This window comes from Gamsiella multidivaricata, assembly GCF_025024155.1.
Source record: "Gamsiella multidivaricata strain RSA 2152 chromosome Unknown BC939scaffold_17, whole genome shotgun sequence".
Classification (NCBI taxonomy): Eukaryota; Fungi; Mortierellomycota; class Mortierellomycetes; order Mortierellales; family Mortierellaceae; genus Gamsiella; species Gamsiella multidivaricata.
Window position 1 is genome coordinate 420,602 of NW_026251725.1, and position 27,284 is coordinate 447,885.

At 48.0% G+C, this 27,284-nt stretch overlaps 8 protein-coding genes and 1 non-coding gene across 9 annotated transcripts; 2 read left to right on the plus strand and 7 right to left on the minus strand.

Moving 5' to 3' along the window:
* Positions 1 to 88: 88 nt before the first annotated feature.
* On the minus strand, positions 89 to 3,179 carry BC939DRAFT_527141 (uncharacterized protein; the record flags this gene model as incomplete). The annotated part of the gene is made up of 9 exons (XM_051561401.1): positions 89 to 637; positions 743 to 788; positions 890 to 1,306; positions 1,402 to 1,668; positions 1,754 to 1,888; positions 1,991 to 2,125; positions 2,242 to 2,374; positions 2,477 to 2,762; positions 2,957 to 3,179. The coding sequence occupies 9 exons, from the start codon at positions 3,177 to 3,179 to the stop codon at positions 264 to 266; spliced, it is 2,016 nt and encodes a 671-aa protein (XP_051414520.1). The 3' UTR covers positions 89 to 263.
* A 931-nt stretch (positions 3,180 to 4,110) lies between these two features.
* On the minus strand, positions 4,111 to 5,813 carry BC939DRAFT_444937 (putative ubiquitin--protein ligase hus5). The gene is made up of 7 exons (XM_051554753.1): positions 5,604 to 5,813; positions 5,263 to 5,346; positions 5,093 to 5,141; positions 4,966 to 4,989; positions 4,713 to 4,822; positions 4,530 to 4,609; positions 4,111 to 4,404 (listed from the first exon to the last, which is right to left on the minus strand). Exons 1-7 carry the CDS (start codon positions 5,667 to 5,669, stop codon positions 4,344 to 4,346), a joined length of 474 nt encoding a protein of 157 aa, XP_051414521.1. The 5' UTR covers positions 5,670 to 5,813; the 3' UTR covers positions 4,111 to 4,343.
* Positions 5,814 to 6,200: 387 nt separating this feature from the next.
* BC939DRAFT_t66 lies at positions 6,201 to 6,273 on the plus strand. Its single transcript has one exon. It is a non-coding gene; the product is annotated as a tRNA-Arg (tRNA).
* Positions 6,274 to 7,209: 936 nt separating this feature from the next.
* BC939DRAFT_501210 (uncharacterized protein) lies at positions 7,210 to 11,810 on the plus strand (the record flags this gene model as incomplete). Its single annotated transcript, XM_051560138.1, has 7 exons — positions 7,210 to 8,260; positions 8,390 to 10,165; positions 10,271 to 10,396; positions 10,486 to 10,603; positions 10,713 to 10,860; positions 10,971 to 11,141; positions 11,250 to 11,810. 7 exons carry the CDS (start codon positions 7,210 to 7,212, stop codon positions 11,808 to 11,810), a joined length of 3,951 nt encoding a protein of 1,316 aa, XP_051414522.1.
* Positions 11,811 to 12,330: 520 nt separating this feature from the next.
* BC939DRAFT_86877 (uncharacterized protein) lies at positions 12,331 to 14,010 on the minus strand. The gene is made up of 4 exons (XM_051561961.1): positions 13,808 to 14,010; positions 13,121 to 13,700; positions 12,863 to 12,995; positions 12,331 to 12,754 (listed from the first exon to the last, which is right to left on the minus strand). The coding sequence occupies exons 1-4, from the start codon at positions 13,812 to 13,814 to the stop codon at positions 12,401 to 12,403; spliced, it is 1,074 nt and encodes a 357-aa protein (XP_051414523.1). The 5' UTR covers positions 13,815 to 14,010; the 3' UTR covers positions 12,331 to 12,400.
* A 337-nt stretch (positions 14,011 to 14,347) lies between these two features.
* On the minus strand, positions 14,348 to 15,115 carry BC939DRAFT_86900 (uncharacterized protein). The gene has a single exon (XM_051561962.1). The coding sequence runs from the start codon at positions 15,002 to 15,004 to the stop codon at positions 14,420 to 14,422; it is 585 nt and encodes a 194-aa protein (XP_051414524.1). The 5' UTR covers positions 15,005 to 15,115; the 3' UTR covers positions 14,348 to 14,419.
* Positions 15,116 to 18,981: 3,866 nt separating this feature from the next.
* BC939DRAFT_87038 (uncharacterized protein) lies at positions 18,982 to 21,735 on the minus strand. The gene is made up of 2 exons (XM_051561965.1): positions 21,395 to 21,735; positions 18,982 to 20,992 (listed from the first exon to the last, which is right to left on the minus strand). The coding sequence occupies exons 1-2, from the start codon at positions 21,419 to 21,421 to the stop codon at positions 19,061 to 19,063; spliced, it is 1,959 nt and encodes a 652-aa protein (XP_051414525.1). The 5' UTR covers positions 21,422 to 21,735; the 3' UTR covers positions 18,982 to 19,060.
* Positions 21,736 to 22,901: 1,166 nt separating this feature from the next.
* On the minus strand, positions 22,902 to 24,646 carry BC939DRAFT_87036 (peroxisomal biogenesis factor 11). The gene is made up of 6 exons (XM_051561964.1): positions 24,347 to 24,646; positions 24,228 to 24,239; positions 23,947 to 24,074; positions 23,599 to 23,813; positions 23,331 to 23,441; positions 22,902 to 23,238 (listed from the first exon to the last, which is right to left on the minus strand). The coding sequence occupies exons 1-6, from the start codon at positions 24,534 to 24,536 to the stop codon at positions 23,175 to 23,177; spliced, it is 720 nt and encodes a 239-aa protein (XP_051414526.1). The 5' UTR covers positions 24,537 to 24,646; the 3' UTR covers positions 22,902 to 23,174.
* Positions 24,647 to 24,705: 59 nt separating this feature from the next.
* Positions 24,706 to 26,938, minus strand: BC939DRAFT_501214 (uncharacterized protein; the record flags this gene model as incomplete). The annotated part of the gene is made up of 5 exons (XM_051560139.1): positions 24,706 to 25,309; positions 25,392 to 25,591; positions 25,691 to 25,912; positions 26,012 to 26,652; positions 26,749 to 26,938. The coding sequence occupies 5 exons, from the start codon at positions 26,936 to 26,938 to the stop codon at positions 24,706 to 24,708; spliced, it is 1,857 nt and encodes a 618-aa protein (XP_051414527.1).
* Between the last annotated feature and the right edge of the window lie 346 nt (positions 26,939 to 27,284).

A 27,284-nucleotide genomic window follows, 5' to 3' on the forward strand; every position in this document is an offset into this window, starting at 1 on the left:
CGCTTTGATGGCTATGTAGGATAAGCAATGAGATCCACGGAAGGCGTAGTGCGTAGTGCCCAAAAAAAAAAAAAAAAAAAAAAAAAAAGTATTATCGTGGACAGAGGATGCAGACGCATCCATCCATTAGGCCAAGCAACGAATTCTCGATTCGAGCGACCTAGCAGCAGCTGATTGTTGCTGGGATAGAAAGGAACAAACATCAGCGCCTTCGACTGGATCTTTCATGTCAAACTGTGAAATAAGACTCCTGTATACCAGTGTTAAGCTTGTCTATGAGCCTGACTGCGCGAGTCAAGAGAAGACGAGTTTTGAGTGGTGGGGGAACTCGGGTTGGGTGGTCGTCCTTGGACCGGCATCGCATAGTGCGCCTGTGAGTTGGCCGATGCCTCTTGACTGCCTACGCGGGGAGGGTTTCCAGGGTTCCATGAGGGGGTGTACCATATCGGGGCAATTGGAGGTGTAGCTGGAACCGAGGCAGCAGTAGGAGTGACCGAGGCAGCAGCAGGACCCACTGATGCCACCGCAGCCATTGCTGGTCCCTGATCGTACATATAAACTCGCGCTGGGACAACTGATGGATAGCATATTCCCCCTTGCGAATGGACGTAGCCCATATAGTCGCATCTTTGTTGGCCTGCATGATGATCAATGATGTCAGTGAACCGAAGGTCAGCTCTCATGCTGATATAGACACAGCATGGTATAATCTAGGCGAACAATATACAGCTGATGCAAATACCTGGTCCTGTCTCCTGAATCAATTCATATGGATTAGAGGATGTACCCTGGCAAAGTCAAATACATCCGATAGACAAGCGGTAAATATGCTAGCCAAGGAATAAAAGAAGTGAATCTCGTCAATCCATAACGCGCGTCCATAACTTACAGGGTTGCTTGTCTGGACGGCGTAGGCTGCCATTCCTTGATAATGCGGCTGATTGCCGTCGTGATTAGCCACAGTCCTTCGATGGATACCGCCTGGCTGGACAAACATCGGCCCCGATGGTGGTCGAGAAACAAAACCAGGCGCTGTCATAGGCATACCCGGAGCCGGATAGGCGTAATATGTTGTGTAATACATGGGTCTTTCCATTCCTGGCGCTCGGTAGGGCTGATACCCCTCGTTGTATTCTGGGACATGCACGGGTGGAGCTGATATTCCCATTGGAGGAGGACCAGCCATTGAATGAGGCACGTTGAGGCTGCGGGCTGCCTGAGTAGCAGCACTCTGACGTTGTTGTCGATATTCACTCGCCTCTCGATGCTGGACGCGGATCGTTGTTCCCAGAAACACTGCGTTATTCTATATCAGCACAATAAAGAAAAAGCTTAAGTGCCAATGCACATCCTTTTTGTTGTCGTTTTTTTACCGCCAAAATAATAGAAAGAGCAATATACCTCATTATCGATGGCTCTTTTGGCCGATTGCTCGTCATCAAACTCGATAAATGCAAACGCAGTGAGGCGATTTGTCCCAGGTTTGTTTCGCTTGACCAAGTGAAGGTACTGAATGTTACCATAGCTCTTAAAGCGATCATGCAGGACAGCCTCGGTCGTCAACTCTGGGTTCAGTTGGCCGACGAACACAGATTCCTTTTCGACCTGATTCTGGGTAGAAAGATTGGGCGCCCACTCGACTGTCCACTTTGAACCGTTACGAAGGGCCTGTTTATACAAGAAAACAATGAATAGCAAGGAATAACATCAATCATTCTAATCACATTCATATTCACATTGACTAAAGGCATACCATGTACGCCCTGATGGCATCATCACGGTAGGCGAACTTTGCAAACGCATATCTTCTGTTACGAGCTGGACCCAAGTCATGGAAAATGGAAACATCCTCGATCGGTCCGTACTGCTCCAACATATCAATGAGGTCCTACAGAACATGTTCCGTCATCCACATGCCACTGTTAGTCCTGGCATTATCATGAAGGGCATTGTTAATCGCACCAGCGCTTTGCCCCCTTGAACTGCATACCTGCTCAGTGGTCGCGCGGCCAAACTTGAGAATAAAAAGGGTACGGTTCACGCGTGCTTGCTCGATGCGGATATGTCTGCCATCGATGACCGTGTTCTGCGCGTCAGCCATGGCTTTTTCGGCATCCTCGATATGCTAAAAAGGCAAATGGACAAAGACATGTAGGAAAAGCGTAAGGTGATGACGTTTTATCACAAATAACACCCGGATTCAACTGCCTTGTTGTCGAAGGAATAGGCTGGCGATCGTACCTCAAACTGAACAAATGAGTAGGGTCGCTGCATCCAGTCCCTCATAACTTTGACGTTCAATAGAGATCCCCACTTTTTGAAGTGCTCCGTGACCGAATCTACAAGCTGAACATCCGTTCGAGATGCGGCCAAGCTTCATAAGGTGAATAGCCAAAGGCGAAAAAAGAGAAAGGTATTAGTCCAGCTGACAAGGGGAATATTAGAGAACATTAAAAAAATGTTGCGAGTAGCATACCTGGCGACGAAGAGACATGCCTGCGGCTCGCCCTTAGTTCTCTGCTCTGACTGCTCCTGCTCTTCTGTCTCCTCCTGATTCCAGCCACTCTTTTGCACCTCAGAACCTTTTTGATCTCCTTGATCCTGCGCATCAGCTCTAACCCACTCTTCAAGCTCTTGGATATCACCCGCACTGTGAACTCGGTGAGATGGATGGTCATGCAGGGTTCGAACCGTCTCCTGGGACTTTGTTCGATTTTGAACTCCCGAGGAAGATGCAGACGCGTTGTTGACGTCTAGTTGCGCTAGCATATGTTTAAAGTTTGTTGTACAACCATCGATAAAAAAGGAACGTTTGAAAGACGCGTGTAAGTGCTGTGCCTGGAAATCAACAGGCCGCGTTTTGAGATGTACTAGGGGGTCGTCTATGCAGCATAGGATGGTCAATATCGAGATACCAACAGAATATGCTCCATGGACCGTTATTTTTTTTACTTACACATCACATCATTCAAAAGGCCTTCATTATGAGCAGGCTGAGAATCTATACGTCGTCTAGAAGGCTCGCGAGGGTCGCCGCCTTCACAGCGCGTTGTTGCAGTACAGTCAGCCATAGGAAGATATTTCTCGGTCTTTGAGGTCAGCATCGGCATGGGTGACCCTGGTGGACTAGGCCCGATGGGGTTCGGTGTAGACTCGCGAAGCTCTTTCAAGTCACTCATAATCAGAACTGCAGGAAGGATTGTTAAAGATGTCAGTTGGTGGCAAATCACAGAAGTTCGTGCTTTCATGCTCAGAAATAGTAGACAAATAAACAATGTATTCGGCTCGATGGAGGCGAAGAGAGTGCTTCGAACAAGATGCAAAAGACCGAGGACAAACAAGAGGGATAGGAAGCAATACATAGACGGATTCTTGGAGTAGAAAAAAGAAAAAGAAAAAAAGCGATCGTCATCCCCTCCTGCCATGATCGAATATCAAACAACCCAGACAACCGATCAGGACGCTGGACAAACATGTGCAATTATTTTCTACGCCTTCAGAAACACAGATTGATGGCCAGCACAGAAAGAACAAAGAAAGAGAATAGCCGACCATCAATGTCAAAGGATAGACGCATACAATGGATGGATAATGACATTTGGGAGGTTAACTAGAAGATGGATACGTGAGTTCACTAACCAGTACGTCTTCAGACGAGAAGGTGCTGTTGTTTTGCTCCAAGTGCGTGTGTCTGTTGGAAGAGCAATAGGAGCAGAGGAACAAGAAGAAGGTTGGAGATGAGAAAGAAGAAGAGAAGTAAGGAATGGTCTTAGCTATTGAAGGGATCAAGAAAAGAAAAGGAAGAAAAAGAAAGAGAAAGGGTGGACGAAAGAAAAGAAGACGACAATGACTGATGCGACGCGTTTCGTCGGCCTTCTTTGATGTGTCTGTACGTAAATGGGGATCCACATTCGCGCACACATACTATGCATCCGCTGTGGACATTTGTCCTGTACGTGTTCCTATGTTCAATAGTCATCTGTGGATGCCAGTATATGTTATACCACACTGCGATCAACATCCAGTGCCATTCTCATACAAGTAGCATATGTTGAGAATAGTCCTTTGCGCCCATTTTCGGTAGCCATGAATGCATTCAAGAAAAGTATCTCAACAAAACAAAAACGGCCTTTAATATATACTAGCTCGTTTATGAGTGTTTGATGCGTCCGTGTGGTTGTGTGCCTCGCTATTAATACTTCCGAGTCTTTCTTTCTATCTCCTCATTATCACCGAGACACAACCAACTAGCGTTCCACTTATTCAAGTACTGATGCGAAAGTGAAATGCATCTCAATATTTGAACGTTTGATTCGGTTGCTGTCGCCCTGGATTTGTGCCATTTATGGTGCGTTCTCCTTTGCTTGCTGCCGCACGCGCTTTTCGTAGCTGACCTTATCCTTTCTATCGCAGGCAAGGTACAATGCGCACAAAAAAAAAAAAAAAAAAAAAAGGGTAGTTGAGTTGTTGGACGGCATTGAAGAAAATAACAGCATTGCGTCCTGTTTTCGCCAGATCTTCAAACGTACTTGAACATGACATATGCATCTGATTGCGCAGGGCTTTCGGGGTTGGGGTCATTCAACAGATCCTGAATTCCAAGCAAAATCTGTCGTAATAGAAAAAAAGAGTAATCCGGTTTGCTGAGTACAAGCTCATATGATCAAGGCGAAACGTGCATCGTCGAAAAAGATAGAAACACGAATGCTCACCTGCTTGATGGTGATGGCGGGCTTCCATCCTTCTTCTTCATTCAAGATCGAAAGACACACAGTTCCGGAGGGATATACGTTAGGGTGGAAGAGTGGCGGAACAAACTTGCCTAGTAAACAGTTCATATAAAGGAATCAGATTAGATACAATCCCCATAGACCTTAACAAGAAAACGACGCTGCCCCCATGTTTGAACAAAATCTTCTGATGAAATCAAAGCTATCGCCGGTGATTCCATGCCGAGTGGCCTACACTTTGGAGGCTTGCTTGGATAATCTAAAATGACAGCAATATCGGACAAAATACCATCGATCAGTCTCAACGATCATATCGTCCAGAATCGATGTATCACTGCGCCCAGTCAAAGATTGGGTCGTACCGTCAGGAAAGATGAGCACTAGCTTGTAGACACCGCCCTCCCATGGCGTCTATGAAGAGGAAAAGACAAAGCGGTACCGAGCATCAATTGCCGCCATTTCGTTCACAGTAATATCCAGCGCCAGCTCTCCAGCAACCTTCATCCCGATCCGTAATCCACGTTGTCCTTACGTTGGTCTTTCCAGGGATTCCGACCTGCCAGTTCATTAAATCCAGAGTACCATCTGGCTTCTTTTCAGGCCTAGCATAAAAGCCCTATATATCGGTACAACATAAAAAAATACAATAAAAAAAGCGCCCACTACATTAGTTTCAATACAAATGAACAAAGACGGCCCTTTCATAAGAAGCCGTTGCGTTCAGTCTATCTCCATGCTTCTGACACTGCACCCAGTTGCATAGCCGCGAGTGGATATTACAACCTATCATGTGCACAGGCGCTCGATGGGATCGCATAAAAAGATAGCGACTTTATCCTCTGAAAACTGTGTGCAGCGGCGCGATGAACATACAAATGGATGGTCCTTTCTCCATTGCTTCCGCTCCTCGGCGAGACGACTTCGGCAAATTCCAGACATGCGTTGTTCTGATTGCTGTAAACTTTGTTGGTGCTGGCTCAGCGGTTCGATGGTATTGGCAGTTGATTGTGTGGAATATCAAAGAAGCAAGAAAGGAGGTCTGTTCTCCATGTTCGTTCGTTGTTCGAAACAAGCTGTGGTGTGGTGCCTTGTGGCTGAGACCGCTGCTGGAATGGGCCAAGCAAAACGATTTAATAAACCAGCCGCCAGCCCGAACAAAGCAGCACACTACACCCATACATAGACTACAGCCTCGTCTCTGAACCCAGCTCTGTTAATACCATCAGCATTTATGGTTTGCTAGAGCCAAATCGTGCCCCAGGCCCCAGAGAAGGCACGGTGCCTGAGTTTGTACATTGGTGGGAAATAGGTTTTTTTTTTTTTTTTATAACAACTTGTCTCTCGAGTCAATTGACTCTGCGAATCTATCACATTGGTGGGAAATAGGTGATGGAAATAAAGGATTATCTGCTTGGATATAACGAAATTCAATTACGGATACAGGTATAGCTTAAAAACTTACCTCTTCGCGCCCGGCTAGCTCAATCGGTAGAGCATCAGACTTCTAATCTGAAGGTTGCGGGTTCGATCCCCGCGTTGGGCTTCAGGCCCAGATGTCCTTTTGCTTTAGTTTGTGAAGCTCAGGTCCCACATTTTATTTTGGAATAGTCTATTTGGCAACCCCTGCACAAATCCCATGTAAAACAAGACTCGTATCTTTTGCGAATTTCAAGTCGAAACAACGAGGCGAGAGGTTGGGAACCATTCCTTCCTCCACCTGGCACCTCATGCAACCTTTTGCGACCTCGGGAGAAGCCTTCTTCATGACGGAAAACAGGATTTTATCGATGATGGACTCAGCGATGACGAAATGGGAAATCAGTTACATTGTGGAGTCCTTTAAGAGACAGATGACGATCTAGCTTAAAGAGCCGGGGCCAGGTACCATAAGGACTACTGGCATAATCGACATTTAAAAAATGTTGGAGTTAGTATAGGGGTTGTCAATAGCAGTGGCAACCCGGGTTGTCCCACATTTTATTTTTGGAATAATCTACTTGGCGGCCTGGGTCTCCAGTCTTATTCGACAACCCCCTGCAGGAGATTCATATAGGATGTTTTTGTACATTTGCTAAAGATGAAGGCATCATGGAGCGTAAGAAACAGGTCCCCTCACGAAGCAGATGCTGTGCGAACACAGGAAAGGTGTCAGTCAGGTCATAGGCTTAGTTTTTAGGCTAAACGGGCTAGATGGATTTCTTGAAGGAATGGACTTGCATGCTCAACGTGGCAAATGGATTTCTGGATGGATTATCAAATAGAACCATTATAGGTTGTCCCATATCCGCTTCTTTTTTATAGCACTCGCAGCGAGCGTTGAAAGAAAGAAAGAAGCGGAAGAACAAAGGAACGACAGTGTCAGCAAACGCGTCTATGCGGTCACCGTGTTCCTGAAACTAATAAGGTTATCGCTGTTTGAGCTTCAGCGCATCATTCTTTCATCCCATCGCTTTTCCGCCTCCTCCTCCTTCTGACCCTCATGCATAATGCGCACTTCAGCAGCTGGCCTCCGCGGATGCCGACCTCTCCAGGCTCAAACATGCTGATCAACTCCTTCGGCGATCTCCATCAATCCAGGGCAACAACAACTACGACTACTACTACGACTTCTACTACGCCCAACAATACTCCACAGCCACAGCCATTATCCTCCACAGCTACAGCCTCAACCTCCTCGGATGTCCCTCCTTCGCTTCCTCCACGTCCTCCTCACGCTCGCTCTCTCTCTCATTCTCCTTTCTTATCGCAGTCTCGACCTGAAGACGCTCCTGCTCCAGCCCCCACCAGCTTCCCCTCGGGAACTGACCCCGTATCGACCACAGCCCAACAATCTGCAACACGTCCACCACGACCCTTCTCTGCGAACTCGATTAGAACAGACCTCGCCACCCTTAGTAGAACCATCCCTGGCGCTTTCCTGAGCTCACCCACATCCACATCCATTCCAGGGGCCAGCTATGCCCCACACTATGCCTCACCTTCGCCCTCCCCTGCCTTTCATTTTTCTCTAGTCAACAATGGAGAGGGACCTGTGAACGATGCTACAACCCGGAACTATCTTGTCGCAGGCGACTACTGTTCAGACCCCCCAACTTCCGTAGAAGCAATCGCCAGGAGCAACAACAGCAGCAATGGCAGCGCCGTCAGCAAGGTCTCAAAGACAAATAATGAGCTGATGCGGCCTATCTTTCATCCGTTTACAAACATGAGCATGACGCAACCTGGACGCTCCTTATCCTTCAATGGGCCAGCCACCAGCAGCAACAACAGTAATAGTAATCCCAGCAGTATCCGCTTCGCTACACATTCCCCCAAGGTGCCACCTGCCATACCCTCCGCGGAAGGGAGCACTGGTCATTCCTCATTATCGGGCACCCTCAAGAAAAGCCAGACAGTGGGCAAACCCGCCAAGAAGGGTATCAAGAATCGGTTCAAAAAACTCCGACGCAGACAAGGGTCAAGTTCACGGGATTCTAACGGAGCAAATGCATTCATCACCAGTGGTGAGAGTGACTCTGAGGCTGCCTTAGGTATAGAACCATTATTGTGGATGACACGACTATGTGAATATGTGGATTCGAGACATCTACAAAGGCTATAAAGGCCATGGCAATGAAGCGGACAGAAAGGTCTGACAAAGAAACCTATTATTTCCTTAGAACCCGACCACGACATCATGTTCAACACTGGGGGACTAGCCTACAAACTTGGGCCGTCCGCAACAGGCAGCAGCAAATCATCCCTGTCTTTACGATCGAAACTGACCCAAAACGACTCTGGTCTGCCACCACAACTCCCACCTCGCAACGGCTCCGGCAGTACCAACTATAATCCCATCAGTAGCATAGGATATGGCAAGGGGAGTCTATCTGGGCCAGAGCAAGGACATGAGACCCACAAGGAATCGTCAGCAGCTCGATTTAAGGACTTGTTCAAGAATGTAGGTCTCTCCAACCAACACTCCGCAGGACCCGCCTCGACTATCCCATCGACCACTGAACATCATAGTCCCATTATCGGCCCTTCAAAGGCGATCCAGTCCCGCAGTGCGTTTTATGCGCTTGGCGAGTTTCTGTCGGGTGATGACCAGCCTGCTGCCTCAAAGGGTTTCCGACTTAAGGGATCAGGGAAACGTAAGAAACGATTCACGAAAAAGTCGCATACTGCTGCAGGAGTGTTCGCTACCTTTGCGCCGGTCGCCACGGACGACGAGGATTCTTCAGCGTCAAAATCAGGTCGTTTACAGCTCCATAACCACAGCATTCTGCATCACTTGCACCATCGTCATCGTAGCCGGTCTACGGGCGAAGAGGGCCGTGGTCAGGTACCGTTGGCTTGGAGACAAGGACCAGCCTTATCCGCTGCTCTAAAAGAGGCTCGAAATGTGAGGCCGGATCCAAATCTGCTCCTTGTCGAGTTGGAACCACTACCCACCGATTTTGTGAACGCATTCACGGCACTTTCAGCATCCAGGGCTCAGCATCCACAGGGACCCCTGACCACACACATTACGCCGTCATTAACAGTCAATTCTGGATTCGCGCATCTGCTCGCCGGACCGATCGGAACCTTTACGAACCATCAGAGTAACGCGTCTCTCATCCGACCTGTGGCGAAATGCTCAGATACGATCAACACAAAGACCTTCCTCTTCAAGTTTTACCAAAACTCAAGATTTCAAGGACATTACGTCTTCCGTGTGGTTGAGGATCGTGTCGAATACAAGATTTTGCCTTCTGCATTGGAACAGGCCTGCTCACAATACTTTCGCGAGGCCTACGTGACCTATCGAGCACTCGAGAACAAGGCCAAGACTCTGAAGGAAGAGCGCGCACGGAGACGGATCAATCTGTTCTGGGCCGAGGGTCCGGAGAGCGCTGGAGTTGCAGCCAAGATTGAACGCAGGGGATCTGACTCTGGCCCTGGCAGCAAGATTCAAAACTCTGCGGTCGCATGGGACCAAATGGCATTGACAGATGCCGCCACCACACTGAGTGAGAGCTCGGTCGGAACACCGAATCCGCAAGGAAGGCGAACACCTGAACAAATGGATCAACGGAGTAATACTGGAAGCAGCTATAGTCCGATATTCAAGGCTTTTACCAGACCTACGGATCGATCTAGCAGTGCCCCCGTGGAAAGAAACGGCGCGATGGTGTATAACAGCGCTGTGTCGCAACCAGGTTCACAGCGTTCGGCGTTGTACCACAGTAGACGACGATCGTGGTCGAGCATCAATGACCAGCAGCGTCTTGACCAGCAACAGCAACATCAGGCAATGGAAGATGCATATTGGAGAGAGATGGAGCGAAAGTATCGTGAGGAATTCAAACAGGCGACCTATGGGCTGGAGCTGTATCTAAACGAGATCATCAAGGGCCAAGAGTACGAGCGATTCGACTCTTCAGCCGCAGTGAGTATCGCAAACGAAAACAGTAAGTTCCAAGTTGTATCTCTTCTATAAAAGATAGCCCTTGCATTGCATTGGAGACATTTCGTGCTAATAATATAACAACATATTTTTTAACTGTATGTTACAGGGAACACGGCAGTATTTTCTATCATTAACGGCGACAGAACAAATGTGATGTGGCTAGAATCGCCTTCTGCGAAACTGAAGAACGAGTTTTTGAACTGGATTGCCATTGCTACTATGGACCATAGACGTGAGTCTTTGAATAACGATGCTGTACTCTTCTCTATGGCCCCCCACTCCCTTGCTCATCTGCACATGTACTGTTCTATTGGCGACTAGAACCCGAACCTGAACCTGAGCAGGAGACGACGTCTGTCTATCAATCCAAGTTGATCAATAAGGCGCGCCATGTCATGTTCATGGACTTTGAACGGGACGACAGCGAGGATGCCGGGGAGTAAGTTTACGAGACAATGCGTTTATTTGACGATACCTGCTCTATAAAACACTCTTGGGCTAATGCTGTGTAACCTTTGATCCAAAAAAAAAAAAAAAAAAAAAAATAGGAAGACAGACTTGCTGCTTGACATGATCGGTATTCGACTCGCTCAACAGGAAGAAAAGCTAATGTCAATGCGCAATGCTATTCAAAATACCATGTGGCAGATCAAAGATTGTCTTGAAAGGCTGGACCATTTGGACGAAGGCGCTAAGGTATGCGACAGAAAAAAAAATCAGCGTACGATTTTTCTTTCTCTCCTGAGATGAAGGTTTCACAGATGCTGATGCTGACTTTCCCTGGATACTATTACAACTCAATATAGAAACGAATGACGGAGATGATCAGAGCTACCGATAGTCAAGAGGTGCAGCTGGCACTAAGGCCTTCCCCATCGACTAATTTGACCTTGGCAGAGACGGTCGACTGGAAACTGAGGGACGTTCAAGAACGAATCCTGGTCTGTGCACGAATCATGAACGCTGCGCGATACAATGTACGTTCTGCTTTTTTTTCTTTGTTCCATTCAATCACTTCTCTCGCTGTAAACATTCTTTGCCAACGCACGCATCCTTTTTTTTTTTCTATGCTAAAATCTTTTTAGTTGAACCGCCTTCGCTACGAAATCGAACTCGAACAACGGTCGATCCGGTTGTTTCGACAGTACAAAATCATCATTGCAGTCGTCTCGATTTCGGTGGTCTTGCTGGCCTGGTTCCTATACCATTCACGCGCGAACGCGTCGAACCCTCAGTCCCCATCCCCACTGTTTCCCACCACGGTCAATCCCTTCGAAGCCGGGGACAGCCACCTTCATCCTGGCGAACATCTCACCTTGACATCACCTGTTATTCCAACCCTAGAGCAGACGTCTAAACAGAACATTGTGAATACTCAAGAACGAGAGGATCCTGTTCTGGTGAAAGTCACCCCTACGAAGGTGCTTTCGGGCACTCCAGTGACCCATGAGGACAATGACGATGAGATACCACTCAGGAAAAGCGAGACTGCCCTCACACAACTTTCGTCTGCATCGCCTACATTGCTTGGATCGTTGTTAACTGAAGTAACTAAGGAGGACGAGGACGAAGATGGGTTCAGATCAAAGCAAGAGACAACTGTACACAGCACTCCTTCTGCACGGCCGCGACAGGACCCCATGTGAGTTATTACCCGTGCAGCAGGGACAAATGCAGTGCATGGTCACCGGAGCAACGTCAACGCTGCTCTCTTGAATTGGTCAATGAACTTATTTGCACGAATCCTCAAACCTCAGCAACAACAACCTCAAGGATTCAGCAGAAAATAAAGTTCGACATCCTTGTTCTAAATGCACTCCATACATTTTATTTTTCAGTTTTTCAAATCCCCCGCGCGTTCATATGTGGACTATAATACATGCGTTTATTTTTTAAATGCTGTTGTGATGTGTTGCCTTGCCCCTTCGTTGTCTTCCGGCGTCTTGATAAACGAGGAACGCAAAAAAATTGAGGATACCATATCTTTGAAGGACGAGGTTGAGATTGAGGTGGATGAGAAGGGGAAAGATAGCCTGAGAAAGAAGCGCGTGAACGACTTTTTTTTTTTTTTTTTTTTTTTTTTTTGCCAATGCTGAATATAATAATATAGTAGAAACATGCTCAACGGCCTCCATTCCCCTCCTTCTAACCCTCCTTCGAGTGCAAAAAATAGAGGATGGGATGGGGCATGGGATAGGGCATGGGATAGGGCATGGGATAGGGCAGCTCGCAATTACTATGACAAGATCGGCAAGAAGTTGCCGACGATCGCCAACGGGATATCAAAGATATCTCTTTTGATCGTGAAACAGAACGTACACGGCACCACACGGTTCGTCGGACTCAACAAGATACACGTCGTCATCACCGTCTGCTCCGTGTTCTCGAACGCGTGCGTCGAAAACTTTTCCCAGTATTCGACCGCCGACTGATTGTCCATCAACTCATAGATATACGTCTTCTTGCCCACAAGCTGATCACGGCCCCATTGTGTTAACAACGAGAACTCCTTACCCACAAGCGCAATCTCCCCCGTTCGACGCCATACCACCGTCGGTGTCCCCGAAAAACTGATTAGCTTTTCAAATTCCTGAGAGTTGACAGCAAAATAGTACCAAACAGTTGAAACGCGTTAAGGAGATGTACATGGAGGGCGGGCGACAAATTCAACGATGCACTGACAAGATCAAATACTCACGAGTATGGTGCGCTGAAAACACTTTTCCATAAAGATTAGGTCCTCGGGCGTCAGGTTCATGATCAACGCAATGAAAGAAGGTCGGAACATCGCCATCGCTCTACAGATACGCATCATCTCTTCCTTGTCCATGCTATAATATCAATAGGATTAAAATATAAGGATTAATTTAATCAAATATATGGAGCCCGACATTCCACCATCCGCAAAAAATAAAAAAAAATAAAAAAAAACCGACCATAGATCGCACTCACTTACCGCTCTCGGACATAGCGCAGTAGATAATGAAAGCCATCCGTATAATTAAATGGCTGCTTCGTATTCGCATAGACATTCTCAGGTGTATTGCTCGGAAATTTGCGCTTGCTGACCCTTGCCGCACTGGTATGTTGGAATGAAGATGTCGAATTCGTCGCATTATTTGCTGTTGGCGCTCCGCCAGGACCTAAGAGCCCCGTGTTGGCACTACCTGCTGCACCGTTACTGCTATTGTTATGTGCTGATCCACCGTTGGACAAGGCTCCTGCTGGACCGGGGACGCCTGCTCCTGCTCCGGCTCCGCTCACTGCTGCTGCTGCTGCTGCGACTGCCGCTGCGCTCTGAGCCGCAAGGGCTTTTTGGAGCTGGTTGTTATTGGCCATGTTCGCCATGGCGTCCAAAGATCCCTGGCGCTGCCAGCTTTCCACGATCGAGAGATCGGACATGGGATTGAGTTCTGCAGTAGGCGACGAGAGCATGGTCGAAATGATTGAGTATTCCAAGTTGACGGCCTCAGATCCAAAGTTGTAGTCTGCCGACATTGGAAAATTGAACAGCGCACTGGTGTCCGTCAAAGAACCTAGTATATTTTGTAAGAATATGGTGAGTGCTACGCCCACCTTATTACCCAGCAAGCAAACTGACCTATTCAAAGGTCAGTAAAATTCGAAAAAAGGTTGCTCTTACCATCCATGCTGCCTGCGCCTGACCGTGCAGGCTGATCCTGATCCGATAAGAGCTGTTGCTGGTCTATGCCAGTGAGGTCAATGTTCGTTCCTGCTTGTGGAGTCTGCCCCGACTGTTCAGCAGCCAGCTGCTGAGCATCGTATGCATCCTGAAGGTACTTTGCCTTTTTCCTCACTCCATCTGCGCAAGTTGCTGCGAGGTCGCGCTTTATGCATCGCTGGCATGGACGGGCTAAGATAACGAGGGAGAGAGGCAAACAGACAAAGGCGCGTTAGTTGACCTATCACAAAAAAAAAAAAAAAAACATTGACCGAGTTCCGAATCCCGCTCCTCCTCAGACTGCCCCCAGGCCAATTCATTCCTGTTTCCCTTCACCAATGGTACTGAGCAGAAGTACAAAACCAATATGACCCACTGTAAACAAAGACGCAGCGACTCCATCTACTTTTGAGCGTGAAACATGTGTATCCTGGTAGGAAAGCATGGATCGTGTGTGGAGAGGACAGCAAAAATGAACGATCGAAATAAATATTGAGAAACGGGGGGGGGGGGGCGGGACGTGGACAGTAACCATTCAAAAGTGGAGAAAGTAGACTAAGTAGACTAAGTAGACTAAAAAAAAAAGAAAAGATGAGATCCGGCCGACCAATACCCGTTCAAGCACCACCACACAGAAAATCTCCTGCTCACGAGAGTCTTCTGCTCTCCTGCATGATATACCCATAATTGCTGTACACACGGGCTTTTTTGAAATACTGGTGCAAGGGTAAAGGGTAAAAACACGACGAGCGAGCGAGCGAGCGTATGCGCCACCTGTCCGGAGACAGACGCATGTACGCAGCAGCATTGCTCAGTGGACGTTTTGAAAGAAGAGAGCTGGGGAGGAACCCGATGGTTGTCATTTGCTATTGTTGCTACTGATGCACTCTTGTTCCTCCCTGATCTGTCAACTGCTCTGTTCCTCGTCCTGTCCCTTGCCCGAGATCTGATCGTTCGTCCCCGAGGTTTATCCGCTGATCCCTGTCCGTTCGATCCTTTCCTAGCCATTGGATCGGAAAGCTGTATTCTATCTGTTGCCTGGCTGGCTCGTATGGCTGTCGCCGATACTGTATCTCCGTCCAGTGTCGTATCCTGAATCCTACTGCTGTCGTTTGTTGTGGTGTGGGAAGTAGGAGAGGGCACTCCTTCCTGCCGCATGGTCGCAGAGTCACATCTTTTCGTCTCCACACTATTTCTCTCACGAAACTTACAGTCATCACAGGTCAAGTGAGCCTTCTGGCAGTGGAAGCACCTAAGTGAACAGAGACGATAAAGGAACCACGGCGAACAACAGGCGTCAGCGTTGGTGTCGATGTGTCTCAACAGTCAGCTGTGTTCTACCCTCCCTTGCCTTGCAATGCACACAACAAAATGCTGTCCTTACGCCCGGCTAGCCTTCTTCCGCCTTTGGGGTGTCTGGTTCTGGTGATCCTGATCGGGTGGAGACCCTGAACCTTCATCGTCCGCTCGGCCGTTGTTATTATTATTATAATTGTTATTATTGGCGTTGTTGGCGTTATCGTTAGGAGAGGAGCTGTTGGTATGTGGGGCAGTGCCGTTGGAGGCTGAGTGGCTATGTGTGCCGCCGCCGTTGGGCTGCTGCCGCTGCTGTTGATGCTGCGGGTGGTTCATGAGGTTGATGGTGTCGATGGTGTCGGGGGTGTTGGTTGGTCGTCTGTCGGCGATCAGGGGCACCTGGCTGGTTGCGGAGAGAGAGAATATTGTTGATGCAGTGTATGGAAAGAGAGGAGAAGAAAAGGGATGGGGATGGGGATGGATGGAATGTATGTTGGATTCGAAAGAGGATAAGCGAGAGAGTGTGAGTGAGTTCCGGGAAGGGTGACTGGAAATAAGCAAAAAAAGGAACGAGGGGCAGCGAAGTGGGCGCGCGCATGGAAAAATGAGACTGGGCGGATGTTTTCTTATTCACTGGATACTCTCGCGCGCCGATTTTCTTTTCCACGGTGAGAAATTCAATACAGTACAAAGAGACACACACACACACGCAGCACGAACACAGGCAGTCGAATTCAGGAAGGAGCAGAGAGAGAAAAAAAGTCTGTCGAAAACAAGCAATGAAGCAATGAAGCAATGAAGGAGCTTCGAGTCGAGTCAAGTCAAGTCAAGTCTGGTCAAGCCTGCTGTCCCTCCCAACGGCTGTCAAGTGTCAGTCAAACAGCAAAAAAAAAAGGTGGGGAAACAAGAATGTCGCGCGGAGCAGCCCGGGTCACTCTCCTTCTCGAAACGTGACCCAGAGCGAGAATCTCTCGGCAGGCGGGGAGGATGTGGGATGTGTGCAACCGGGAGCGGGACAAGGTTATGGTTCAGCATGCGGGGTCAACTTGTTCAGCCTTGTCAGGAACGAAATTCATGTTGCACGGTCAGGGAAATAAATAAAAAAACAAAGACGTCCCCTTTTCCTTACACTGTCAAGGCGGTCATCGACGCCTGTCTCATCTCTGCAAGCGTCCGCGCGCGGATCACAGGCACATCCTCGTCCAAATCCATGTCCAAATCCCCATCTGACGACGACTGATCAGAGTCGCACAGCTCAGGATGGTTATCAAAGAAGTTGTGATACAACTCTGGTATCGAGGCCACACCAGTCCTTCGTGTCAACTGGTCTGTCGAAGACGATGACAACAACTGCCCAATCTGAGGTACATTGCCATTGATCATGTCGTCAAAGAATGTCGTCGTATCTCCGGGTATCGAGATAGAGGGCGTAGTCAACAGTACCTCCGTCGTGAGGATTGATGTCGATGGTGGTGTCGGTCTTGGCGTTGGAGATGAAGCCAAAACTGAGGTCGAAGTAGATGGTGGCGATGATATGGACGGCACTGGTGTTGCTGGCACGATTGAGGTGAAAGAGAGATGGTCTGTAGTAGAGGTACGGGAATCTGCTGTTGAGACTGGAGCTGAAGCAGAGCCTGAGAATGCGCTTGAGTCAGGTGTAGTGGCTACAGGCGCGAGCGTCGGGTGCAATGGGCTCGTGGGAGTAGGTAAGGACGACAGTGGTAATATACCCGGAAATGTAGTATCGACCATCATTATATCCGTGATATCCTTGGCATCCGTAATACCCATTGCTGTTATTGTCACCGCTGAAGAGGGAATAACAGGAGTTGCTGCGCAGGTGAGGCCCTTCAGGACCGTGTTCAGCTGTGCAATCGAGGTGGGACCTGTTCCTGGGCGAAGCACTCTTTCGTTCGTGATCCGAGTAGTCAACATTGCCGCCGTAGAAGTAGGCATGGTTGTAGGAGATGACGAAGGACATTCCTGGTGGTCCTCATCTGTGGGGACCATGAGGGCCGATCTGCGTTCAGGAAGATGTTCCGGTACAGACATGATCGCCGCTGCCATCCGTTGGTCCTTTTTTCCGACTTTATGTCTTTATATCGATCTGCTTTTTTGTGTAACCTTCCTTTGAATGTGGACCAAAAATCTTTAGCGGCAACAAGCAAAGAAGAAAGGAAGACAAACCCACGGTAACCGTAGAAAATAGTGGGTAAGAAGGCAGAAGAAGGAGCGGTAAAAATAAAAGAAGACAGAGGGAGAAGAAGAAGAATGAAGAAGAAAGAAGAAGAAGGAGAATGGAGGGCTGTTTGCGATGCTCTTGCCTAGAAATCTATGAAATAAGGGTTCCCAGAAATGGATATTTTCCTCCGTCCGAGATATCTATTCAATTGGCCCCAGTACTGTCAAAAATAAAAATGAGAAAGGAGGGGTTTTGGTCTGCAAAAAAGCAAAAAAAAGCGAATGAAGAAATGTGCGAATGCGAATGTGCGCCATCAAAAACAACGTCAATCCAACTCGACGCAGGGGTCGAAAGGCCAACGGGGGGACACAGCCTGCAGATGCGGACCTGTGCAAAACCTGCAGAATGAAGGAATCAAGGGTCCCTTTGGTACAGGCAATCAACGTACCGCGCAGAAGAGCGACTGAACAAAAGTGGCTGTGTGAGTGGGGGACAAGCAAAGAGGGAAGCGAAAGATTTGAGGAGGAAGAAGAGGAAGAAGATGAAGAGGAAGAAGAAGAAGAGCAGTGGTAGAAAAGAAAAGGAATCGTATCCATATCGGTCGAGTAAATATAGGCCGCTTTTTCGGTGGCCCTGTTTGGATCCACTCCAAGGACCGATCCCTGCAATGGTGCAGTTACAGCCCTGGAGCAAGCATTCTCCCCCCCCTTTCTGCCACTCCTCCGCTTCCTTTCTTCGTATCCGCATTGCCCACATCCTATTCAACGCCATGTCGTGCTGTGCACTGCTTGTTTGGTTCCGAGCACAAACATGCGCAGACCACAGCAAGGCAACACCTTATTCTCATTAGGCGTTTCTTTCTTTCCCTCTTCTCCCCCCCTCCTCCCTTTTCGACCATCAATTAAGCTTACGGGGAGGGAGGGCCTACGGAATTGAGGAGCTTTGCCCGAAAGGCCATTAATTTTATCTTGCGCAGTCCGTACTAAATGAACGCGCCCTGCACTTTGCTTCCGCATTCGCCCACCATTCTCCCATAAATGGCCAATCCCTTTTTTTTTTTTTTTTTCTTTCCTATCAGCCTACTGGTCGATCGCTTGCATGCTCCCATAGAGTCAGCCTCAATATCTTCATCGCTCCCCAAGACAACGCGTCGTCGAAAGGTGGCAGCCCTCTCTTCTCTTCCGTACCACAGCTACATCTCTATTTACTAGTTTTTCATGGGGAATCTCATGGGGAAAAAGGTTTTACCAATACGCTCATGTGGAAGGGCCATTGTAAACCAGTGAAATTAACCATATTTTTCTCAACTGAGTGCTGCGGTCGGTATTTGAAAGCACATGAATCTAAAAGGGGGCAAGCCGGACTTCATTTTCTCCGAGCAAGAAAATTGTGGATACGTCGTACAAGGGCGCAGCCCGTTGCTGTTACGGCGGTCAGACCCCCAACTGTGCCGCCAAAGTCTTACGAGGATGAATATGATTGTATTGGAACAAAACAACGAGCTACGAGCAAGGAGTTTTCTAGTGCTAAAAGCGAAACAAGTACAAGATTAAAGGATGCAGCAAAAAATATGCGCTAGATACGTGGTATGGATTGTAGTTAAATGTGGAGGTGAATACAAATCGTTCTTTTTTTCTTTCTTTTCCCTCCGCATGAACCAGAATGAGTGAGAGTGGTAGAGTGGTGGCGGCATGAATGCAGGTAAAAGCGCAAGGTAGATGAAAAAAAAAAAGTTGTTACATGATAGTACAACAGACAGACCCCTTCTTCTTCATCTGCTCCATGTCCTTGGGATCAATCTTGGCAACCTCATCCGCAGCGCCACCTTCCCTTGAACCAGCATTGACCTCCAACATCTCCATCTGCGCCATGTCGGGTCTTTGCTGCAGGCGCTGAACGTTGGCTTTGTCATGTCCTGGAGCAGAGGCGCCACGACTATAGTTGTTGTTGTCTCCATATCGAGCATCGTGGTTGCCATATTGAGCATCGTATCCATTCTGTTGACCATTATAACCGCTTTGTTGACCATTGTAATGGTCCTGCTGGGTATCATATCGGCCCTGCTGTCCATTATAGTCGCCATTCTGAGTATGGTATCCAATCGGCTGAGAGTTGTATCCACCCTGACGACCATTGTATGAATCTTGGTGATATTCGTGTCCCTCCTGCCTTCGGGTGCGGTTATATCCGTCGTTTTGTGGGTAATCTCCCTGTGTCTGCTTTTGCCTACGACCTTCATATCTGTCTCCCATTTGCGGCGAACCATGTTGCTGTTTCTGATAACTGCCATCGTTGACATTGGACTGCTCCTGTCTTCCATACTCATTATTCTGGTAACGGCGGTCCCTTGCGTCAGATCTGTACGACTGCTGTTGTTGCTGTTGCTGTTGTCGAGAATATGCATCATTCCAACCATTCTCCCCATCATACTGATCCTGATAGTGGCTGGATGAGGACTGGTTGGAGCCCTGTTTCATGCCATTCTGGTCTTGGTAGTGTGTTGGCGACGATTGATTGGAGCCCTGGCTGTGCTGATCAGATTCAGGCATCATCGGACGCGGAGTGCGCCGTGTCCGGTGATCCTCGGCAGAAACAGCGTTCTCTTGCTGCGTCTGATGATTCGTGTCCCGTCTTGTACGGCGTGGTCTCTCAGGTCGAGTAACATCATTCTTTGGCTCAGTAAGCCTGGACTGAGTCTCTGGCTCAGCCTGCTGTCGAGACTGTTTCGTCGACCTGGCTTCAGGTACCGTTTGGTCTGCCTCTGTTTCTGGCTGTTTGCGCGGTCGTGAATCGTACACGTCAGGCACGGGCGGGCTGGGCGGTAACTCTGTCTCCATTGAGCCGCTCTCCTTGGCAGGTGACAATGACTCCGATTGAGACAATGGATGACCAAGACTCGTACTCGATGCTGCCTTTGCGCGGTCGTAGCTAGCAAATGGGTTGCCCTGCGTAGCTGGTGACGTCGGAAGCTTGTAGAGCGGTGCATTATAATCATCGCTGTATGCAATCACATCATGGTCGAACAAACCCTGCTCCTTGATACGCCGTGCGACTGCCGGTAAGATCATATCCTCATGTCTGGGTCCAGGCAACCCAGGGATTCCACTCAAGGATCCATTACGGGATCTTGTTGTGATACTGAAGGGGTTCTCAAACTTGGGTATGTGGGTATTGGGCGTCGCCTCATTGTGTGTCGCTGGTGGCTGCGTGGAGGATTTAGGTGTGGGGGCGGAGGTAGTGATTTCTTTGGAAGAGGTCTGTTGGCTCGCCATGCGGGCGCGAGCGGTTCTTTCCTTGGACGAGATTGGTTTGTCTGCTGTCGAAGCAGGGACGGTGCCTTCCTCAGATGAATTCGGCTTGAAGAATCCACTCCGTTCCATTGAAGGCGTGAACATTGGAGGTGTAGACGGCAAGAATGGATTGTCGATGCTCTCGTCAAATGTGTATGATGAAGACATTGCGCTGGACTGCAAATTCTTCTTGCTATTGTTGCTTTTGGGGATCGGCCGTGGGGCTGAAGTGGAAAAGTTTGCTTCTGTTGCTGTTCCAGTTGTAGCTTTACTTTTGCTTGAGTTAGGACGACTCATGCTCTCTCCTGTGGCCCTTCTTGTCCTTGGGATATGCATCTGCAAATCGTTTCGGGCCTGAGGGATTTTGTCCCGTTTTGCCTATGGAAGCAAGAAATAGTGAGCAAGATAAAAAGAACGGGATATTAGAACATCGGTCAAGGCCTATTTAGCCCAAGCTAAGCCCTGCCTGCCTGCCTGCCTGCCTGCCTGCCTGCCTGCCTGCCTGCCAAAAAAAAAAAAAAAAAAAAAAAAAAAAAAGTGCTCTCAGGGAATATAACGGATGAACAGGAGCGAGATGCGGGACAGAATGTGAAGAGAGAGCGAGAGCGAGGCTCTCTAGTTGCAGTTCGCAGACGATGCTTGAGCTGCTGCTGTTGTTAATCAGGATATGTAGGTGCAACACGGGATAATATGGCCCATGTTGACCATGACGGTGGATTGACGGGCGGGAAGATTGGTTGTCATGATGCATGGGATTGATGACGAGGACTTGACACTTACAAAGGCGGAAACGTCGTCGTCCAGCATTTCGAGCGTCTAGTTTGGATTGCCATGCATGGAAGGAGGGGCAAAAAGAACATGATCGATTGAGTTCCATGATTAGTGGCGTGTCCAGTCAGCATCATCTGTCGAAATATTGATCAACCCTGTTCTCCTTCCCTGTATCCCCCTCCTCTCCCGCGTAAAACGCCTGTAGATGAACGAACGGGTCATCCTCCCTCCCTCCCTTCCCCTTTCCCTTTCCCTCTCACCTTCCCTCTCTCGTTCTCTTTTTCTCCGCAACGATACTGACAATCCATTGACAGATGATGGGTCTGTTTGTTGTCCATGAGGGGATGAAGCGCAGGCATAATCAAATACACCACCCGTTGCACCAAATTTAATTTTAACCATCTGGCATCTGGCTAAGCAAAAGAGCATAGGGGGATCTGAAGAGCCAACCAGGGACAATAACAGTAACAGTAATAGAATAAAAAACGCGCCCATCTCGACAACCACTAATTTCCCTGCCCAGCAAGATAATCACCCCTTCGTCCGTTATCAATGCTGTTAACTGTGTGCATCCGATTGCATGTTCAGAAACCTCAGCTTACCTGTACATCCATGGCTCACAACTCCTTTTTGAGGGCACAGCACCTCCGTGAGAGCGGATGGCACTACTGGCTCGAAGAGAAGGGGGTGTTGGACGTGGGGGGGAAAGGGGAGGGGGGTGGCGATGGAAAGAAATAAATAAGATATGAGGTCTCTCGAACCAGAGTGAAACCTGATCTGTAATGGATGGAATTAAAGTCTCGAGGAGGGATGAAGGATTGCTTGCGAATGTGGAGTGGGACAGGTGATGAGGAGCGATGAATGTAGTGTGATGCTGAGGACGAGATTATGATGCAATGAGGAGGGTATAGAATGAAGAGAGAGAAAAGAATGGTGGCAATGACAACGAGTCCTTTCCAGGCGGGTGGGGGAGGACGGAGGTGTTGGAAGCGATGGGCGTAAGAGTGATAAAGATAACGTAAGGACGAGGACAGTAACGAGAGAAAGAGGAGGGAAAGATAGGGTGGATGGCGTGATGGATAAAGAAGAAGAGGAAGGAAGGAAAGAAAGAAGAGAGAAGAAGAGAGAAGAAGAGAGAAAGGGAAGGAGAGAAGTCTCTCTCCCCATGGGTGGGATGGGATGGGAAGAGAACAGCAACCAGCGGCGAATATTGCGCGGGAACAACAATTCACGTCCGCGTCCATGTCGACCCAATGATCGTTAACCCGCTACTTTTTTTTAGGCCTAGCCAATTATAGAACATCAATGCAACAGCATGCAATAGCATGTAGCAACTACAAGTCGCTCCAAAGGCATCCATCCGCCTTCGCCAATGCCTCACCCCCGTTCCGCGATACAGCCGCTCTGTTGCTCTGTCAGGCAAACTCCTTCTCCAATGACCAAGGACCAAGGAACCGGTCAAGTCCTGGATGGATACTACAGAACCCTTTTGACCAATGCATCTTCCATCGCAAACTGTCATCCTTGGGTGCTCAATTTTTTTTTTATTCTCCTCCATCCTCTTCCTCGGCCAGAAATAGAATCTGTACAAACGTTTTTTAATTCTTGGTTCAAAAAGCAGTGCAACGAGGCTAAGTAACAACAGAGATCGACCTTGCTCCCTTCCTTTCTGGTTTCATTCCGGTACCTGCTATGTATTTTGTCCGCCGATCCCTTCTTTTTTTTTTCTCCTCCTAATCTCCAAGCGTGAGGTGCTTCGATGTCTCCTTTTGTACTGATGTACCTCGTCCTAGACCTTGGCCTTGTTAACCTTGGCCCACTGAGTTTGAGCACCCATGATTGATGTAACGGTACTATAGATATCCAGGAATATATTACAACTTGGATCAGCACCATTCATGACAAAAGAACAGAAGAACAGAAAGGCAGAAAAACAAATGCTTACCCAATAAGACCGACAACACCATCATCCAAGTCCACATAATTCAGACTAGACGACGGAATCAACGCGTCGAGACCATCCTGCAGTAACTGTTTGTTCACCCCATGTTGCTCCCTAATGCACAGTCGAAAGAAAAATCAATTGTTATCAAATGAACACCCTGCGACATATATATATATATATATATATATATATATATCGCTTCATGAGATTTTTTTTTTGCCGCATAAAGATATCACATCCTTGTCGGCTCTGCAATCGTTCCACATACCTAGCCAATCCCTGGAGCTCAGTACGTGCTGTCGATTTCTCGTTCTCCCCTTGGTGCCTCAGACCACGCATCGCAGTCTCCCTTCGGATCTGGATCTGACGTGTCCGGTACAGTCCGATCACGAAGCTGAACAAAATTCCCGACAGCCAAAATTTGCTCGCCAGCTCGTTGTAGCGCTTAATGTTCTGGAACCTGTATGCTCCCGCTCCATCCAACTACCGTTATGTTATGACAAAAGAATGAGAATCAAATCAAAACCAAATAAAAAAATAAAAAAAATTGTTAGTAATTAAAAATGTTGGCCAGAAGTGCGATAGACCCCTGGTTGCAGCTTTCATGGGATATTACAAAGATAAGGGCATCGTAGGTAAGGTATCCCGCATAGGACAATTGCTTGCCGACAGAGCAGAAACGCAGGAACTCATCCTTGATGTTAGAGGCTAGTACAGCCGATTCGACATGCTCAATGGGCTTGCCTATTCGCCCCAGACAAAAAAAAATAAAAAAAGGGGGTAAGAAAAGAATGACAATGAGGGTGATAAGTGTGGCGACGCCGAATGTGTCAGTGAAGCTTCATTAATGGCGTATCTAGGCCGTATCATGTATTAGAACGAGTAATGTATACATACCAATTCTCATCACTAAATCGCAATAGGAAAAAAACAAAAAAAATGTGCAAATCCTGTTAGAACACGGAAGCATGTCATTGACAAATATTAACTTTTTCTTCTTCCAGTCCTTCACTTACATTTTCGCGACAAGGCGAGGCTTTTCTTCAGGTTATTGAATCGAACAACCGTCTCCTTGGAATAGCCCTGTCGCATCAAGTACCAGGCCAAAAAGCGGGAAAAGTACTGAACTGCCCTATACAGCTTGTCACGGCCGACCGTCGTTGCCGTGAACTTGAGCCAGGGCTGTACGTTGATAATAGCAGACATGGTTTCTTTACGATGAGGAATGGATGAAGAGCAAATGGAAGTTGGGGGATGAAGAACACTCTCCCCCGTGTGAGTCGCAGGGAAATAAGGTTCACGTGAATCACCTCCGGTTGCACAGTCCACACTGCGATCCGTGCGCGTGGAGAAAAAGATATTGGGCCGCCGCACTTTATTTGGACCTTTTCTTCTTGATGTAGATATCCAGCTTGGTTACGAGCCCCTTCGCCTGCTTGATATCCAACCTATTGGCGCAAAACTCCCGCAGTCGCTGTAAATTCTCCACGTCTGGACACAAGGGTCCCTGCCGAATGGTCCAGGTCATCAAAAGCTGAACCAATTTAGGATTCGAAAGTCGAAACGGTCCCTGATTATTCAAATTGCCACTTTTCTCCACACTACCGGTCATGGAACTATCGCTCCTTACAAGATTATCCCAAAGGTTTGAAGGGCAGTACATCCTAAGTATCCATGCGGTGCCGCTATGCGTGTTGATTGCCTCCTTCAACGTGCCTACAGTCGCAATTGATATCCCGGGCGACAAAGATGGCTCCGATGTGACTAGTGAAGCTACTTTTGTCCATAGCACATCGAGAATTAAATTGAAACGAGCCCAGAGTCGAGTCGGCAACGGACAGGGAACATTGCTGTAACCAAGAATGGTTTGAACAGTTGCCAGGTGAATCTCTGATACAAAAAGCACGGGAAGGCGATCGAGCATGTCTTGTTCCCTACTCTCTGGCATATCCTGCTCAACAGCAGCGTCAAAGATATTGCTAAGGCCAGAAAGAACAAACCATTAGCGAGGTATGAAAGACTTGCATTTTTTCTCAGAAAAAACTGTTTTGCGGCTTTTACCTTAGAAAATGGATCACGGTAGCCGGTATTTGCTCCTTTATGACCTTTTGAGCGAGTTCAGATGTCAGTTTCGAGAAACACGCGTGATTGCGGACGACTGGTATCAGGACACCGTCCACAATGGCCCGTCCATGAGCTTTGCTAGCATGTAGGATCGCGTCCAGAAAGAGACGTGATGGAATGGATTTTAGATGCAACGCCTATTCATCAAACATTAATAACACATATTGGTCAGAATACGCTTCTCGAATCCTTCTCCATATAATATATGATAGTATAGCGTTATAACGCCGGTCTACCTTTCGACAAAACAACACGCGATATAAGGCCAGGCTGGTTTGGTACGACAGCTGTGATGGTTTCGTCCGCTCAGTACAGACTGCATCGATGTCTTCGGACATATCTGAGGAGCGTTCCAGCTCTTCCTCTTTCTCCTGAACAAAGATCTCATTGATGCAAAGCCGATGAATCACGTCGTCGTCGAGATTATCGATTCCGAGTTCGCGTATAGCAGAGTCTCCCTAATTACGAAAAAGAAGGATAGATAGAGTTATTAGAATGCTCGTCATCACATAATTGGCATTCAAAAAAAAAAAAACTGCTCTGGTAGTGCCGCATACCATGTCCTGGAGCTGACTCCAAGGCGAGCTCATGGCCTCTACAATTGTTCTGATCTCGTCCCACAAGAGAATCGACCTCTGCGATGTCGCCGCCTGCGATAGAAGAACCTCAGTATCTGTCGCCCCTTCTACCGTAGATCCTGTTGCTTCGACAGCCTCGCCTGCGTCGGCATTCTCGCCATGGACAGAAGTGCATACTGCAGCTGCCAAAATGTCGGATGGCCTCATGCCTTCAGGCTGTACCGTTTCTAGCTTTGGGCGCAATGATGTAACTGCGGCCTGAAGATCCTGTAAGGCCGCCAGCTTTTCTATCGAGTCAACGAGCTCCATTTTTTCCAGTACCTGCGCTGAATCCATGCCGGAAAGGACTTGCTGAAGTTCTCTCTTGTCATTCGTAGGTGCATCGGCACTATTCTGTCCGCTGCCGGTAAAGTGGTCGATAACTGGGCGTGGTCCTGAATTATATTTAATTCTTTGCCTTTTTTGCTTTAGCGTCCTTATCGCATCAGCAGACATTGGTGCAGCCAGCGGCTCCTGTTCCTGCTCTTGCCCCTGCTCCCAACTGTTGCTTCTGATACCTGGTACTAGGTCCGCTAGGTTCGGTCTCGGTACAAATGCTAGTACCTGCCGGCAGCGATGTGCTAGGAATCAAAGATCCATGTCGATTCCAGTCAACAATTAACGAAAAAATCGGAAGGACGTCGCTGCTGCTTCTACTCTTTTGTATCTATCCTTACATTCAGACAATATGGCTGTCCTGTCGTCCAGAGCGATGTCACCGGCCATCGCGCGTCCAGCTGTGTCTTCCGCTGTATCAGGGTCAGTTCGAGCCAAGGTCCGTTTGTCGTGGTCATGCAAGAGCTGCTTCCAAGAACTGAAAAGATCCTTTTCCTTTCGATGAGGGTCCAGCCAGCTGTAAACGGGCATCGCGATGGTTCTTTCTGATCTTGAATCAACCCAACGGTGGAATGGAAGAAAGCTTGTGTCTGAGTCAAAATTGGTGGCGCTTCTTTTTTCGCTGATGAAAGAAACTTTATTATTTTTGATACGCATTTGTGCGACAGTGATGAAGGAACAAAATGGTGCCAGTAATCTCCTCACAGAGGTTTGCAGAAGTAGAAAAAAAAACAGGAAGGAGCGAGGATTCCCATGTTGCAATAATGTACAATGAGCAAGGTATAGAGGAGACTTAGTATAGTGTACATGGCCACAACGAAAAAGACAGTTTTTCACACAGATCTAAAGGAAAGGGCAATAAACAATAAAAAAAGAG

Coding starts and splice junctions, on each gene's coding strand:
- BC939DRAFT_444937 (XM_051554753.1), bottom strand. CDS start 5,669: ATGTCTGGAATTTGCCGAAGTCGTCTCGCCGAGGAGCGGAAGCAATGG. Junction 4,610..4,712: donor CCGCCATCACCATCAAGCAG/GTGAGCATTCGT, acceptor CTATTACGACAG/ATTTTGCTTGGAATTCAGGA. Junction 4,405..4,529: donor GATGCATATGTCATGTTCAA/GTACGTTTGAAG, acceptor TGCCTGCGATAG/AAAGGATAAGGTCAGCTACG.
- BC939DRAFT_86877 (XM_051561961.1), bottom strand. Junction 12,996..13,120: donor CTGCGCTATGTCCGAGAGCG/GTAAGTGAGTGC, acceptor TTGATATTATAG/CATGGACAAGGAAGAGATGA. Junction 12,755..12,862: donor GTTTTCAGCGCACCATACTC/GTGAGTATTTGA, acceptor GTCAACTCTCAG/GAATTTGAAAAGCTAATCAG.
- BC939DRAFT_86900 (XM_051561962.1), bottom strand. CDS start 15,004: ATGCGGCAGGAAGGAGTGCCCTCTCCTACTTCCCACACCACAACAAAC.
- BC939DRAFT_87038 (XM_051561965.1), bottom strand. CDS start 21,421: ATGCTGGACGACGACGTTTCCGCCTTT. Junction 20,993..21,394: donor ACGACGACGTTTCCGCCTTT/GTAAGTGTCAAG, acceptor TTGCTTCCATAG/GCAAAACGGGACAAAATCCC.
- BC939DRAFT_87036 (XM_051561964.1), bottom strand. CDS start 24,536: ATGTCTGCTATTATCAACGTACAGCCCTGGCTCAAGTTCACGGCAACG. Junction 23,442..23,598: donor GAGCTCCAGGGATTGGCTAG/GTATGTGGAACG, acceptor ACTGTGCATTAG/GGAGCAACATGGGGTGAACA. Junction 23,239..23,330: donor GGTGTTGTCGGTCTTATTGG/GTAAGCATTTGT, acceptor GGATATCTATAG/TACCGTTACATCAATCATGG.